Below are 14,789 nucleotides of genomic sequence, written 5' to 3' on the forward strand. Positions count from 1 at the left end.
AAAAAAAGATAAGAAAAACCAAAATGGTAAAATTACAAAAATGCAGAAAAATATATATTATATATACTTTATAGACATTTAAACAGGAAAACAAAAACAAAATGCAAAGAACAAACTAAAAAATAAAGTTACAAATAATAAACTTTTACCATAAAAATATCAAAAAAAAATTGTCCAGTGTGTTTTATTTAAAAGGAGTTTTAAATTTCAGTTTTAACATTCACTACGAAACGTTGGCACTTTAAAGGTATTGTCCAACACTGGCTCTGTTGCCATGTAACGGTTTGCCGGCTAGCAACCGTATTATGAAGATGTAAATATAAAGAAAATTTAACAGTTTCACTTAAGATGTCCGACCAACTAGATCAATTGGCCACCGCTGAATTGCAGCGTCTGCAGCGCCAACATCGATCCCTTCAGCTAGATCTGCGGGGTCTCCTTGAGGAGAAGGCAAAGCGTTTGAAAAAGCAGAATCATATGATCAACGTCTTGCAGTTAGAGCATGAGAAACTAAAAGAAGAAATCAGAACCTTAGAAGGTGGGACTCATGCCCGCAAGAACACCAACAAGGAAAAGCATTTGGGCTCCTTGCAGAAGCAACAAACCGAATTGCAAAGAGTATTGCAGAGTGAACGTACTAATCTGTGGGAGCTAGAGGGGCATATTAGAAAAATGGAGAAAGAAATCGATGCATTACGTCGCAACGAAGTGCCCGACAATTGTTATAAGGACACCATTTGCAAGGTGCAAAAGAGCGTGGTCAAATTGGAGAATCGTCTCGATGTGGTCAACAAGAAGTGCAGCGATGTTCTCACGGAGAATAGCAAAATGCGTGATGCCATAAATCATATGCTTCAAGATCGGTAACGCTACTGAGCAGAGAGAATCTTTTACGTATACTTGATTTTCTTGTTATAATTATTCACCTTTCTTTAAACATTTTCTTGTTGATAGATAATTATTTTAAATAATTATATTGATTATATTTATTATTTTTCATTTGTATACTATTTTAAATTTTGTTTTTTTTAATATTTTAATCGCACTTCCCTGTTTAAGCGTAAAGTTACGTATACGTTATGTTGTCAAGTTACACATATTGTTATTTGACCACAATTTGTTTTAAAAACAGTGCAAACTTCAATGACATGTGGCAATCGATGGTCACCCAATTTAATGACGGAAAAAAACTTATAATGGACTTGATTGATCAATCGACAATGGCATTTGATCAGCGTCAAGAGCTATGCACAAAGCTAACAGTGCTGAAGGATCGCAATGAGAATGATAAAGTCATGCACATACAGGAAATGAGGGAAATGCAGCGTCGCTTGGAGCACGATGCAAAGTTGCAAAAGTTCTTCGATATCAAGGGACAGAAACGTATGAATCCTGAACTGGAGCAACGTGAACTGGATAAGAAGCAGACTCAAAAGGAGAACTACGAGCGACAGCTATTCGAGTACAAGGAGATCATCGAACAAATTAAGCAGTTATACGGCGAGGATGACACTGATCGTTTGGTGGCTCAATTCAAGCGCCAGGAAGACGAAAACTTTGCACTCTTCAACTACGTAAACGAGCTGAGTCACGAAGTGGAGGTGCTCAATGACACTACACAGGAGTTAACCGATGAAATCGGTAAGTTTAATGAGCTATAAAAAAAATAATTGATATTTCCAATGTGTTTCCTAAGAACGTCAAAAATCGGAGCAAACCGAAAAAGAACTTAAACTGAAGACGGAAGCTTTAGATTATCTAAATGATGAACTCGCTCGCATCGAGCAACTGGCCAAGGAAACCAGCGAGAAGAAGCAAAATCTCAGCAGCAGGTTGCAGCAACTACTTCGAGGAATTGAAGATATATTCAAGTAAATTTAATGAACAAGATTTTAAAAGTTGTTATACTATTTTTTCTTCATTAGAGTGCTGGCCTGTGATGATGCACCCATACTAAATGTGCTCAGCTCCAAAACTTTTTTGACCGTACACAATGTGAAGCTATTCATTGGTGTTATTGAACGTCGAGTGAATCTCATTATTAGCACGATTAACATTGAGGATAATTCCAACAGAATCTTGGCAAGAAAGGATCGTGTGCCCAAATTTAATATACGTGAATCAGCTAAAATGAAGCATTAATCATATAATACATTAATGAAAGACTCAATAAAATGCATTTCAAAAATCAATTCATTATAATTTATAATTATTTATATAATCTTAACATATAATGCACATCGTAAATCTGTATAATTGTGGCTAATCTCATATACTATGCTTACATACTATTGCATTGGGTTTTGAGGATCTCAAAATATGCTAGAATTGCAGCTTCAATCAATAAAAAGTAAACGATTAAGCAGTAAAAAAATAAAACTCCATAAAATAAAACTTAAAGCTTTCGCAAATACTACACACAATTCAGAGAATATATATTAGAATTAAATAAGGCTCAACAATTCTATAGAGTAGTTCTTACAGTTAGTTTTGCAGACATATAATTATCTTATTAGCTACAACAGGCTTTGTTAAAATATCAACAAAAATATAGAGATATAGATATATTTGTATTTGTTACACCATAAAATTCCACTAAGGGCCTTTCGAAATTCCGCATTCTACACATGTCTCAGGTTTTGTCATTTTAATCTTCGCTAGTCAAAGATGCCGACACGGGCGTTGTCACATCTCTACTTTCGCCATTGAGCAAATATACAGGAACATTACTAGTAGCTACTTCAATCTCATGTGCAACCATAGCACTGCTTTGCTCTATCTCTGGACTGGGCGTGGGCAGTTGAGATATTTGCTTCATCACTGCATCTTGGTCGTCGCAGCTTTCGCCATTGACTGCCAGCGTCACATAGGCAGCAATACTAAGATCTTGTTCTGTTTGACAGCGATCCGAGACACTAGAAGACGAAGCACGTGAAGTTACAGAGGGAGCAGCAGTAGATGGTGTGTGAACTGGTACGTTGGCTGAGTCTAATGAAGGACTAGTAGATGATGCCGAGGCAATTATAATGGCAGGAGTGGCAAGAGGTACAGAAGCAGTTACGGACGGTTCAGCTGCCTTCGTCACACAATTATCAATAGAATGGTCTGCTTGGGTTGACTGAAGATCGGAGGAATCATCGTATATGGTGTGAGCTACTGCAGCTTGTTGCTTTTTCTTTTGAACGTTCTTTATGCGCGACCATTGGTGACCCTTACGACGTCGACGTCTATTCCAAGCCCGCTTCACTGGAGGAATGAGAATATCCTCTTGGTGTTCCTGTAAAATGAGTTCACTTGTGAATGCACAGCTTAATTCCGCTTTTTTTTTATTAAACTTACCACGAGATCTTCTTCAATATCACTGTGCGGCACAATCATTTCTTTAACGTGGATACGTTTCAGTCTTACAATGGGTATGGGCGTCGCCTCAATTTGTGATAATGCCGCCGCCTTTGCTCGCTCTTCTTTTGCATAATTCGTGATTATCTCCAGGTTGCCCTCAAGCTCATCAGCTTTTTGACGTAGCTTACCATTTAACGCATGTAATCTCTTGAGCTTTAGCTTATTGCGATTCTGATTTTTCTGTTTTGGTTTCGTTTTTGCATTTTGCTTTTGCGGCAACGACGCCGAAGACATCGCCACCGAAGCTGATTCATCAGATTCATCTCGTTTTTCTTGCATTTTCATGCGTTGCAGTTTGAGTAAATTATTATAGAAGCGAACATGTTTCAGAGAGCTATCAGCAAACTTATGACGATTAAACTTATAGCTGCTGGCCTCGGCCTGCAATTGATTAATGTCAATGTCAGTGCTGCGTTCGCATTGTCCGTGACGTACGGTGCCATTCGAGCTGTGCGTTGATGCGGGCGGTGTGGGCAATGATCGCTGTGGAGCACGCGATTGAAGTCTTTTCGGTTGAGGAGTTGGGGTGCCACTCGATGCATTGCTCGTCGTGGGCGTTAGCTCTATTGTCGGTGTGGCCATATCAGCAACTGTGACGCACGAGCGTTTATCTGTCGCCTGTCGCTTTCGACGACGATTTACGGCCGACAGTGCTTCGCCTGTCCCTTTATCACAGTGTTTCTTGGCTTCCACTTTGCTAAACATGCGTTGTCCAGCTTGCAAATGTTCTGTGAATGCAAATCAATTGAATTAGCAACACTTTAAAATGATTGCAGTTATTGTTTACCTCTATGCCCCATCCATTTGAGTGTCTCGACGTGATCCATCGATGAGGTTGGTGTCAACGATATGCGTGACATATAATTAACTTGTTTGTAACGTTTAATGGTGGGCTTAATTATTTTGTGGGTCTTGCCAAATCCTGAGCTACTCGAGGCGCCCAAAAGGTCCGTACTGAACGTGACCTGTTTCTTCTGCAACGATGCTTCGCTGCTGTTGCTATTACGACTAGATGGCTGGTGGCAGTGATGATTATGATTGTTCTCTAAACTCGCCGTCTCCATGTTGCTGCTGGACCCTTCACAGATCAGAGCGGGACTCGAACTGTGAGTTACCAGCGGCATACGTGAATCCGAGTAAAACATGCAGGGGGATATGGCATCGTCTTCAAAGCCAAAACTTTCGTTTTGCACGTTTTCCAGCTGCTGCTGCTCTTGCTCCTCCTCCTGCTCTGCGGTTTGTACACATTGGTCAACAAGATGTGGCGGTGTCTGCGTTGTGCTTACAAGATGCAGACTATCACGACGACAGCTATAGCTGTTCACTATACGTGGCATCGTGTAGGTCTCTGTAGTTGTTGTTGTTGCGATTGATGTTGTTTCTGCTCCCGTTGTGGCATTGACCAACGCATTAGCTGCACTGCTCGTGGCACGTTGATAAGTTCGCAAATTGCTGGGAAAGATACGGGTAACGGGCAGATAATCATCTAACTGAGTTGCCGACGCTTCATTCGAACTGGACGCATTGCCATCGACATTGGCGGGCACACTGAAGTCCAAAGAAAACATTTCCACATCATCATCGGACTCGCAGAGATCAACCACCTCGCAAGTACTATCAATGCCACGATACAAAGCTGTGGCACGTTTCACTGGCTCCAAACGTTTGGCATTTTCACAGAGTGTCTTCAGAAAATCCGGCGGATCCGGTGCTGGTGGCGGCAGCGGTGTTTTCGTCAACGTTATCGCCGCTGCCATGGCACTGACCAGCATTAAACCTGATTCCGATGTGGCTTTCTCTTCATCCGAGTCAAAGATCTACAAAAAGTGTTAAAGGTGTGCTTTCAGTAAAGTTCAACAGCATTTCCAGTTATCGAATTTGTTTGCAATTGATATTCAGCGTATGTTTGTAGTCATTTTATGTGCAGTGAAATCATGCCAACCTGTCACCTTGTCACGCGACTAACTGCGCCGGCGAAGGCATCTGCCTGCTTCACATGCCCAAAATCAGACCTTTTACTAAGACATCATATTCATTTTGGCATAGTTATAGTGCAGTGTATTGTATTCCATTTAACTAGAGCATTCTACAGTTATATAAACCGTTGGTAAATCAGCATTTTATCATACAAAAGCAAATTACTATGCAAATAGTTCAACAACTTTCGACATATGAAATAAACTCGTTTCGCAACATCATTAGATATTTAACAGAACTAACCTGAAGCAGCGTATGCATTATTTCACTTTATTCTAACCTGTTTTACAGATAATCATTACTAGAAATTAACGTAGCCATAAACACGCATCGTAATTTGAGGTGACTCATTTAAGAAATTACAAAATGAGTACTTTTTTTGTTCTTACCTGTCTCAATTTGAGATATAATCAGAAGAATTAATTACTTTACTACGTTTAAAAGCAAAAGGTCAAAAGTGGATTTATTGCAAAATATGAACAATTGAGTATACTTTTTAAACCTATTTTTCAAATGTCTTCAATCATTTCAGATTATGTTCAATACCAGGACTCTTTGTTATTTTATCTATAGTACACTCAATTGATAAGCCTTGAATTTATTCCAAGATCTAATGCGCAGTAAGCTTGTGCAAATGTAACCGATAATCATCAAAAATAACAAAAGAATGCGTCACTAGCTTCGATACTTATTAGATTATTAATTTCAAAATATATCGAATGTGTCGATGCTAAAGCAAAAGGAATCTAGATTAATATAAGACTAAATTACAACAGGCTGCGTTTAATAACAGGACTCGTAACTCATTTAGAAAAGCTAATGCGCATTAAAGTTATTTGTTTGCTCGAACCAGTTTTGAAACTTCACAGACTATAATTAAAAATGATTACTATCCCCCCATCGAATTAACCGAAGGACGCACATCATAATTTGATTTCACTTTTTTGATAAGTACGGAATTCATTCCGAAACATAATTAACAATAAAAAAAACACACTTGCAACGTGCTCTATGGCTAGATAGTTTATCTGGCAACGTGCTAAACAATAATAATTGTAGTACAAACAGCATTCTTACTGATTGAGCTGACAAACAAGCGAGTCATTTCATGATAAGATTTGAATGATAAGCAATTAGGTCTGACGTTAACAAATCGAAGATTTCAATTTCATTGTTTCTCTCTCGTTATTGAAACATGACAAACCCAAAACTTTATAACTATGCCAATCTTGGGAATCAATCAAAATCAAAATAAGTCATCTTACCACATCATTTGACTGCGAAGTTCGATTGTCCAGCCTACTAGCTGCTCGTAATCCTGTGCAGGATTGCTGTACGTTTAGATACTCCAGAATGCTGCGAGTTGCCGTCCGCGAGGCACCATAATCGGGCAGATAATTCCGATATGTGGCGTTGCAAGGCAGCGTTGATGATGGTCGCATAAACCGAGAGGCAAATTCAATAATACGATGCCTGGTTGCCTCATCGCGTTCCAAACGTTGCCAGCAATAGAATATGATAATATATTCGATGTATATTCTATCGGGCAACTCTGTTTGACTGAAGACGCTGGATGTGGACGACCATTGGGGAAAGAGGCGGCTAAAAAGAAACACATTTAACTTAAGTTTCAACGAAAAATGCGACGTTCTTACCTGTAGAGCACAGTGATAATGTTGGCTTGTCCAAAGACCTTAGGTATGGCGACAAGTGTCCGCAACGTATGCTCCTTAAGCAGACCACAAGCCACATCGCCGTCTTCTACATACAGCGACAACATGCTGCCGATACGTTCCAGGATACAACGTTCCTTCTCAACATGATCCTGGGCGGCACATAATTCACAGGCAATATAAATGGCAACAATGTAGCAGATGCGTTGACGATACGTCTTGGCATTATTGCAGCTGTTGTCGCTGCCATGGCGAGTGTGTAGCGTATGTATTTGGTCCGTTAGTGCGATAATGGAACGCGCTAACTTGCGGCACAATAACGGTGAGTTTTGTGCGCTTTCAAACCCTTCGCGTATGGCACTAAGAGGGGAATAACAACAATAACAAGAAAGAGCGTGTGTAAGAGAGAGAACAAAAGAAGAAGGATGATTATTCGCTTACCACTCGAATTGTCGAAGCAGACGATTCATAAGCTTGTTGAAGCTCTCGTCGTGTATGGCGGCTATCACTCTATAAATATAACGGCGCGTCTCATTCAGTTGCACAAATTCCGGCATCGCTGTAGCCGTCGTCGGCGTCGCTGCCGTCGTTGTCATTGTTGTTGCGGCTGCTGTTGCTGCTGCTGTTGCGCCGCCGGCTGAAGCAGCAACAGCGTGAGCGACATTTTCATCAACATTTATGCATGTATTTCGTGTGTTATTCATCATTCTGCAACGCAATTGAAACTACAGGTAAATAAACAACAACTTTTTGCGTATTCTATTTTGTTCTTTTTTGTATTATTGCAAAGTGAAAGTCCCGTTAGCATGCTTGGCCCTATACACCCACAAACACACAGATTCGCACACTCGAACACACACTCAGACAGCAGACAATACGCATACATACGCACATACCCTCAAAACGTTTAGTGGGGAGAGATTTGTTGGTGAAGCACCAGCGACGCGTTCGCTCGCCAATTTTGCACGCTACTTCGCGAATTTTCTGAGTGCACACTTGACAGTTACAAATGCACCGTGTTTTGCTTTCACTATACACATATTTACATTGTTTTTTTCGCGTTACTTTTGTGCCATTAATTTTTTTCTTTTCTGTATTTCAAGAGTTGTCTTCTTGTTTGGGTCTGCGCGAAGAAGTGTTGACCACTAAAATACACCCGAAGAACACATTTCGACGGTCACACTGGGTACCGAGTGTTATGCAATGTGACCGCATGCCGTCAGGTCAATAAGCCATAAAGCAGTGTTGAAAACTGTCAGTTTAGGGTGACCCAAACCTTTTACTTAAGAGCGCGCGGGTTTTAAATGGTGTCCCCTAAATAAAAAAGTAAACAGATTACAGATTGTTTATTTATTTAGCGTATTTTTATTTATTACAAAAAAAATGTTTCCTACACGTTGTTCTCTTTGTTCACGTTTATATTCAAAATCCCATTCACCCACAATTAACAAAAACGCATGTTTGTCGTTTGTTTTTAATGTTGTTACCAACTTTATTTGTTAAGTCCTTAATCAGTTCTTTCTCAATGCTTCTACAAATTCCAAATAGAAAACTTAAAAAAAGATTACATATTAATAAATTTCTCGATTTTAATTTTCGGTTACCACTTCAATAAAACTGAATTCTAGGCTACGCAATCATCAAAAACATCCAAATACAAAAACACCATCGGCCATCGAACGTGGCACTGCCAGAAAGATGCTCCTTTGGCTTTTTTTGTTTTCGTTTTTGTGTTCAATGTTGCGGGAAATTGCGTTGCAATCACAACAGAAATAATTATGTAATTTATTAGAGGCAAACATATTTTGGGGGGATTTGAAATTAGCGACGTGGTCAAGGATAGCTGGGAGCAATGATAAAAACTCATTGGAATTCGATCCTTGATTGACCACAAGAATAAACTACAGAATGTACGTTGCTGTTTGTTTGTTGTTTTGTTTGTGAGTGTATGTGAGTGTAAGTGTGTTGCTGCTGCTGTTGTTGCTGTTGGATTTTTTACGTTGTTGGCTTAATTTACAACTCGTCCTTTTTTGGGCGCCGCCTCCTCCTCTTCGCTCTCCTCAGCGGGCTCGGCATCGGCAACCTCACCGTTGGCATCGAGGAACTTGGAGAAGTCCTCCAGAGTTCTGTCCAGGTTGAAGTCGATGACCTTGTTGTCCTCCTTACGGAAGTACTTGATGGTGGGGAACGATGAGATCTTAATGTTCTCCAGCTCGTTGGCGGTGGAGTCCATCTTGGCAATGACAATGTCGGCGTTATCCTTGTACTTCTCGGCCAGCTGATCGTAGATGGGCGCCAGCTGCTTGCAGTGTCCGCACCATGGAGCATAGAACTCAACCAGCACCGACTTGCTCTTGTCCAAAGCGACCTCCTCGAAGTTGCTGGAGACGAGAACCTTGACGGGCTGCTTATCCCAATCCTCGGGCAATTCCTGCGACAACAGATGCTGCTTCAGTTTACCGTCCAAGAATTTCTTCAAGAAGGCTTCGATGGTCTCGGCGGACAGATCGCTCGACTCGGGCTTGTACTTGGCCATATCTTCCTCCAGTTTGATCAGACGAATGGTGGGAACCTCCTCCTTGTTCATGCCGAAGAACTCAAAGATGCGAGTGTGATCCTCCTCATCGGACGAGATGGTCACGAACAGAATATCCTCACGGTATTTCTTGGCGATTTCCTTCAGGGGATCAACATGGGCCTCAATGTGTCCAGCCTCCTTGGAGACGAAGAACAGCAGATGGGACTTGATAGAACCACCGAAGATCTTGGCAGCGGATTCATGATTGAAGTCAACAATCAATGGCAGAGATTGAACCTGAGCGAACTTCTTGAGGTTCTCCTCGTTGAGCTCACCCTCGAACACGGATTTCTTCTCATCGAAGGGCTTGAAGAGAACGACGCCATTGTCCTTAGCCTCGTACTTGGCAATCACATCATCGTTGGTGCTGATACCGAAGACAAACGAATCCAAAGCGTTGGCAGCCTTGGTGAAGACCTTAGCTTCCTCCGATTCCAGATCCTTGAAGAAACCAATGATGGCAATCTCGTTGTCCTTAAGGAACTGCTCGGCATCATCAACGCTGGTCAAATCCTTGGCTGGTGGACCAGTCTTCTTGGTCACCCACGAAATAATGTCAGCAGCCTGGCGACCACCATTGTACTCAACGGGAGATCCGCTGCGGAAGAACTTCAGTGTGGGGTAGCCACGGACCTGGTACTGTTCCGCCAATTCACCCTCGACGGTGGCGTCGACCTTGGCAAGCTTGATGGGAGACTCCTTCTCAGCCAGCTGTTGGGCGGCCTTGGCGTACTCGGGTGCCAGAGCCTTGCAGTGTCCACACCAGGGAGCGTCTGTAACGAAGAGTGATGACATCATTAGAACAGTGAATAATTTGAATGAAATTTCTTTATTTTTTAACTGTCTAACTATTAAGAGCCGAAATATTGCTAAAGGATTTCTGCAAGTTCGTAAATTTAAACCTTATTTAAGAAACAATTCGACAACACAAAAGTAGAATAAGGTTTTATAATAAGAGAAATTAGTTTATTATATATTATAGCCTAGCAACAACAATTTTGGGGCTAATTATCATATTTCAAAAGATTTATGAAAGCTTCACTACCAAAAAACATAAAAGTTATTAAAGTATTTAATAATACTGAAATGTAATGATAAAAATCAGTAATATAATTTCTTTTAATACAAAAAATTCAATTCTACACAAATTATAATACAAAATGAAATCATAAAAGCAAAGACATTTTTAAAGATTTCTAAAAAATTTAATTACGAGTAGTTAACAACTTTATGAGTTATTCAAAAAAAACATTCAATTAAGTAAAAAACAGGCTGCCTGATAATAAATAGAATATCTCAAAGTCATGATTAAACTGCAATTTTTCAAGTCGTTTTCAAATGTGTGACAAAGTTAATTAAGCGTCACGTTTGCAGTTCAAAACCTAATGTGAAACAATGAAATATTACCGATAAATAAACAATTAGGAAAAAACACGAAGCTAACAAGTGAATCTGATTTCATTTTAGTCTATTAATATGCCCTTTTTTGACGCATCGTTCGCTTGGAAAATCTAATTACCGATTTGACGAAGGGAGGGATAGGAAGTGGAATTGTTAATTATTCACGCTAGATTTATTATGGAACAGCAGCTGCTTCGCATTATGCAAATTCCACGTGTTGATTTCTTAAGCGCTGCAATTTTAAACGCACACACATACACATACGGGGGCGCAGATGACAACAGCATGCAAGGGAGACAGAGAGAGATAGGCATAATGACATAATGCGAGTTGACAACACACAACGCCATCGGCGTCTTGTCTTGCACTCTTCTCGCTCTCTTATCTCGCCGGCTTAAGCTGACGTGGCCTTGGCATATGGTCAGCTAAACGTGAATCTAGCGCAGATAAGATTTGCTAGGGGAAGTAACTAACTTAGCATTATCTGAACCAACGCAAGTGTCGCTATATCGTTTGCTGACGTTGCAGACACAACGTTGGCGAAAACATCAAAAAACAAAAAGAGAAAAGTGCTAGCATAAACAAACCAGGGCCAGGGCCGCCATATTGCCAACAACAAGAACGCCAAGAACAATAAGATCAACAACAACAAAGCGTGTAAGAAAGAGTTGAATGAACTTGAGCTGCGCAGTCGCGAGCGCATTAAGGGCAACAACATAGAATAGAAAGCAGTGAAAGAGAGACGGATGAATGTTCTTGACTCCAACTCGTCAGCGGCAAAAAAAAGTTGTTTAGCTAACCCAATTTTTCAAAGCGTCGGCGACACAATTGTTGCTTGGCAACTTTTTTTGATTCTAAAATGAAATTGATGAAGCGGATGTGGACAACTAAGCAGAAAGTAGGCGATACATTCTCATTATAAAACCACGCCCGGGGCAAATGGCGATGCATTGCGTCGTATTGATAAAAAGTGAAACATATGGAAATAGAAATTCGTTGTCGTTCTGTTATCTGAAAGTCAAGAAAGAAGACGCCAAGAAGTGTTTTCAGCGATAAGAAATAAATATGAGCAGAGGAGCGAACAACAACTTAACTTCAGCTGTCCCAAAGAACACCATAAATTAAGTTGACCCTATTGGGAACCTTGTCAAAGAATTATCTTTCCTAGATTTTGATGACGCGCAACATTTGCTCTACGGTGGTCTAAGCACTTTTAACATTTAAAAGAAATTACGCGGCGCAACAAATGCTCCCACAGTCTACAATATATGTACACATTTGTTTGCTCGCTTGCGCACACAGGTGTTTGCCTAGTGGGTGCAAACGAGATAGAGACATGCAAAGAGAGTGGTAATCGAGCGAGAGAGCTGCGAGCGGCGCGGCGTTTGTTAATTTCCGCACATTCATCGATATGCGATAAACGATAAAAACGAGAAAAACAAAAACGTATACAAATAAATTTATCTCTCTTGCTCTCGGCCATTTCTCTCTTCTTCCGCGCCCTTTCCACAGCCAAAGGAAGCTTGGGGATCCAAGCAGCAGCAGCAGCAACAACATTCCCACTAAACTGCCACGCAGACATATTTTGTTTCAAAGCATCTCGACTCTCTCTCTCTTTATTGGAGGCTTGCTCAGAAAAGACCACGTCGCCATAACGCGAAATCTTATGAATCACCCTAACTTAATGAGCGGCCGGCATATTGCACTTTTTATTTATGCTAATAAATTACGTGTGCCAAAAAAAATTAGTGTATATTGTAAATAAATACTTACAGAATTCGACGAGCACAAATTCATTGTCGGCAATCACTTGTTTGAAGTTGTCCACGGTCGCCACAATGACGCCCTCCTCCAGTTTAATTTCAGAGGCCGCCACGTAGGACGCGGCGACGAGCAGAGCACAGATTAGGAATTTCATCGCGGGCACTTAATATGTGTATATACAACAGGCAGTGTCTGCGTATATGTAGTATATAAATGCTTATTTGTTGGTGTAAATGACACTACTAGACACACACTAGAACAACTTCAAGAAAGTTGTCCACCGCACGAGTTGCGAGCTAAAATCCAAATGAATCCGCACACAGTTCGTTCCAAAGAACGAAGACTATTCTGTGGTAGTGGTGGAAAAACATCGATAACACCATCGATGCATCGATGTTTATAAAAGGTTTTAAGGTATCGGTTTTTTATGGCAGACTTCGACGGTTTTTGCAGACAAACAATACATTCAATGCAATTCATGTTTTTGTAAATAAATAAATTATTCTTTAAGAAATTTAACGACATTTTTGTTTTTCTTTTTTAAATAAAAGCAGTTTTATTATCACCAATAAAAAAAAGTTTCAAAAAACTTCAGTAACAATGTTTCAAGTTCCTAGCTATCGATTTTTATGGCAAGTATCAATTATTTATTGTCGCGCGCGAAGATTTGAATTAAAATTTCAAGCGAAGTTTTTTATTAGGGGGACTTTTCAAACAATTCTAAAAATTAACCAATGATTTTTTATTTTATATAAATATGTGCATTGACAATAACAGCACGTGGCATATTGTTTAAATAAAATCTGTATAAAATCGTAATGAGTTGTTTGATCAGCTGGCATTCTTAGCACAAAAACAAGGAATTGACATTTATAAAATTATTGAGCAAAACAGTAAATGCGCGTGCACGTCTGCAATCATGAGAATTATGAATCAATACTGAACATAAACAAAACATCCAAAGGTTATTGACTTTGTTTAACAATCTGACAATTGTTGAACACATTGTTCAATGATCTTGTAAACAATATCTGCAGTTTGCGGCGTGCTGAAAGGCATGTCAATAGGTGGAACATGTACAAACAAGCTGCGTTTACAATTGACATCCAACGACTTGAGATAAATGTACCCGCACAAAAAACCACCGACATTTTTAGATACTTGCGTAGCCGTCAACGCAGACTTTTCGTTATCACCGTGAACTGGAGCTACGCAATCTTTACAAGTTTCATTTACAGCCTGCACAATCTTATCGACATTTAATCCAGTACGCAAGACATTTGCATGTGCATTATAAGGCAGACAACAAGTGGCCTTCTCCAGATATTGACCAGCATTATCGGGACGTCGAAACTGATGATTATATGCTAATTTCTCCACACACACACACTTTGCAACGCCCGAGACTCCAACGTGCACAACCAACTGCCAAGAGTTTATAGATTTTTCTGAATGATGTCACTGAAAGTCAGTTTCTAATTTGTGGCGCTTACCTGGGGCTTTTTTTGCCAAAGGTCTGTGACTGCTTCATCAACTGCAGCATATTCTACGTCAACCTTTCGCTTCTCCAGTTGATACTCGATACCCTCGTAGATTAGCACATCGGGCAACAGTTGCACTGCCTCCCAGCTGGCATTGACCTCTTCATGGCCAACAAATGGGCCAAAACCTGTGACCAGAATCAGTTTACGCTCCGATTGCGCCATCGTAAACAATATATCCGCCCACGAATTAACGCGTAAATAGTTTCCATTTTCGTCATACTTGGTCTTGCAGAGCGTGACCAGATGTCCCATTTAACGGCATTTTCATTAGAAGAATATACCAAAATTCACTTCAATAGCTTTGTACCGCCTCTGCCAAGACGCCGTTTGTCGAACCGTTTTTGATATTCTCTTCATGCAGTGTTTTTTTTTAATAAATGTATCTTAAGCCAAATACACAATAATAAATAATTAACTAAATTACACATACGAAAACCTACGGCCATTTAA

General features: G+C 40.2%; 4 protein-coding genes across 6 annotated transcripts; 1 reads left to right on the forward strand and 3 right to left on the reverse strand.

Moving 5' to 3' along the window:
* Nucleotides 1–40: 40 nt before the first annotated feature.
* On the forward strand, nucleotides 41–2,181 carry LOC132791964 (coiled-coil domain-containing protein 63). Its single transcript, XM_060801123.1, has 4 exons — nucleotides 41–863; nucleotides 1,133–1,641; nucleotides 1,697–1,871; nucleotides 1,926–2,181. The coding sequence occupies exons 1-4, from the start codon at nucleotides 349–351 to the stop codon at nucleotides 2,140–2,142; spliced, it is 1,416 nt and encodes a 471-aa protein (XP_060657106.1). The 5' UTR covers nucleotides 41–348; the 3' UTR covers nucleotides 2,143–2,181.
* A 25-nt stretch (nucleotides 2,182–2,206) lies between these two features.
* On the reverse strand, nucleotides 2,207–8,346 carry LOC132791962 (uncharacterized). Of its 3 annotated transcripts, XM_060801118.1 has the most exons (7): nucleotides 7,949–8,346; nucleotides 7,494–7,760; nucleotides 7,035–7,412; nucleotides 6,645–6,981; nucleotides 4,190–5,219; nucleotides 3,340–4,130; nucleotides 2,207–3,277 (listed from the first exon to the last, which is right to left on the reverse strand). In XM_060801118.1, exons 2-7 carry the CDS (start codon nucleotides 7,757–7,759, stop codon nucleotides 2,648–2,650), a joined length of 3,432 nt encoding a protein of 1,143 aa, XP_060657101.1. In that variant the 5' UTR covers nucleotide 7,760; nucleotides 7,949–8,346; the 3' UTR covers nucleotides 2,207–2,647. The 3 variants fall into 3 exon arrangements, with proteins under 3 accessions (XP_060657101.1, XP_060657103.1, XP_060657104.1); XM_060801120.1 differs by lacking the exon at nucleotides 7,949–8,346 and having other exon boundaries at nucleotides 7,494–7,779; XM_060801121.1 differs by lacking the exons at nucleotides 6,645–6,981; nucleotides 7,035–7,412; nucleotides 7,494–7,760; nucleotides 7,949–8,346 and adding an exon at nucleotides 5,623–5,655 and having other exon boundaries at nucleotides 2,208–3,277.
* Nucleotides 8,347–8,519: 173 nt separating this feature from the next.
* Nucleotides 8,520–13,104, reverse strand: LOC132791963 (protein disulfide-isomerase). The gene is made up of 2 exons (XM_060801122.1): nucleotides 12,805–13,104; nucleotides 8,520–10,403 (listed from the first exon to the last, which is right to left on the reverse strand). Exons 1-2 carry the CDS (start codon nucleotides 12,947–12,949, stop codon nucleotides 9,061–9,063), a joined length of 1,488 nt encoding a protein of 495 aa, XP_060657105.1. The 5' UTR covers nucleotides 12,950–13,104; the 3' UTR covers nucleotides 8,520–9,060.
* A 227-nt stretch (nucleotides 13,105–13,331) lies between these two features.
* Nucleotides 13,332–14,572, reverse strand: LOC132791967 (pyroglutamyl-peptidase 1). The gene is made up of 2 exons (XM_060801136.1): nucleotides 14,289–14,572; nucleotides 13,332–14,220 (listed from the first exon to the last, which is right to left on the reverse strand). Exons 1-2 carry the CDS (start codon nucleotides 14,499–14,501, stop codon nucleotides 13,774–13,776), a joined length of 660 nt encoding a protein of 219 aa, XP_060657119.1. The 5' UTR covers nucleotides 14,502–14,572; the 3' UTR covers nucleotides 13,332–13,773.
* Between the last annotated feature and the right edge of the window lie 217 nt (nucleotides 14,573–14,789).

Source organism: Drosophila nasuta, chromosome 3, assembly GCF_023558535.2.
Source record: "Drosophila nasuta strain 15112-1781.00 chromosome 3, ASM2355853v1, whole genome shotgun sequence".
Lineage (NCBI taxonomy): Eukaryota > Metazoa > Arthropoda > Insecta > Diptera > Drosophilidae > Drosophila > Drosophila nasuta.

What these genes read in the sequence shown, in the direction of transcription:
- LOC132791964 (XM_060801123.1), top strand. Translation starts at nt 349, where the DNA reads ATGTCCGACCAACTAGATCAATTGGCCACCGCTGAATTGCAGCGTCTG. An exon ending in AATCATATGCTTCAAGATCG is followed by an intron (nt 864 to 1,132) that starts GTAACGCTACTG and finishes TTTTAAAAACAG; the next exon opens with TGCAAACTTCAATGACATGT. An exon ending in GGAGTTAACCGATGAAATCG is followed by an intron (nt 1,642 to 1,696) that starts GTAAGTTTAATG and finishes GTGTTTCCTAAG; the next exon opens with AACGTCAAAAATCGGAGCAA.
- LOC132791962 (XM_060801118.1), bottom strand. Translation starts at nt 7,759, where the DNA reads ATGATGAATAACACACGAAATACATGCATAAATGTTGATGAAAATGTC. An exon ending in CTTCGCAGTCAAATGATGTG is followed by an intron (nt 5,220 to 6,644) that starts GTAAGATGACTT and finishes CACTTTTTGTAG; the next exon opens with ATCTTTGACTCGGATGAAGA. An exon ending in ATATTGAAGAAGATCTCGTG is followed by an intron (nt 3,278 to 3,339) that starts GTAAGTTTAATA and finishes CTCATTTTACAG; the next exon opens with GAACACCAAGAGGATATTCT.
- LOC132791963 (XM_060801122.1), bottom strand. Translation starts at nt 12,949, where the DNA reads ATGAAATTCCTAATCTGTGCTCTGCTCGTCGCCGCGTCCTACGTGGCG. An exon ending in ATTTGTGCTCGTCGAATTCT is followed by an intron (nt 10,404 to 12,804) that starts GTAAGTATTTAT and finishes TCTTCGTTACAG; the next exon opens with ACGCTCCCTGGTGTGGACAC.
- LOC132791967 (XM_060801136.1), bottom strand. Translation starts at nt 14,501, where the DNA reads ATGGCGCAATCGGAGCGTAAACTGATTCTGGTCACAGGTTTTGGCCCA. An exon ending in TTTGGCAAAAAAAGCCCCAG is followed by an intron (nt 14,221 to 14,288) that starts GTAAGCGCCACA and finishes AACTCTTGGCAG; the next exon opens with TTGGTTGTGCACGTTGGAGT.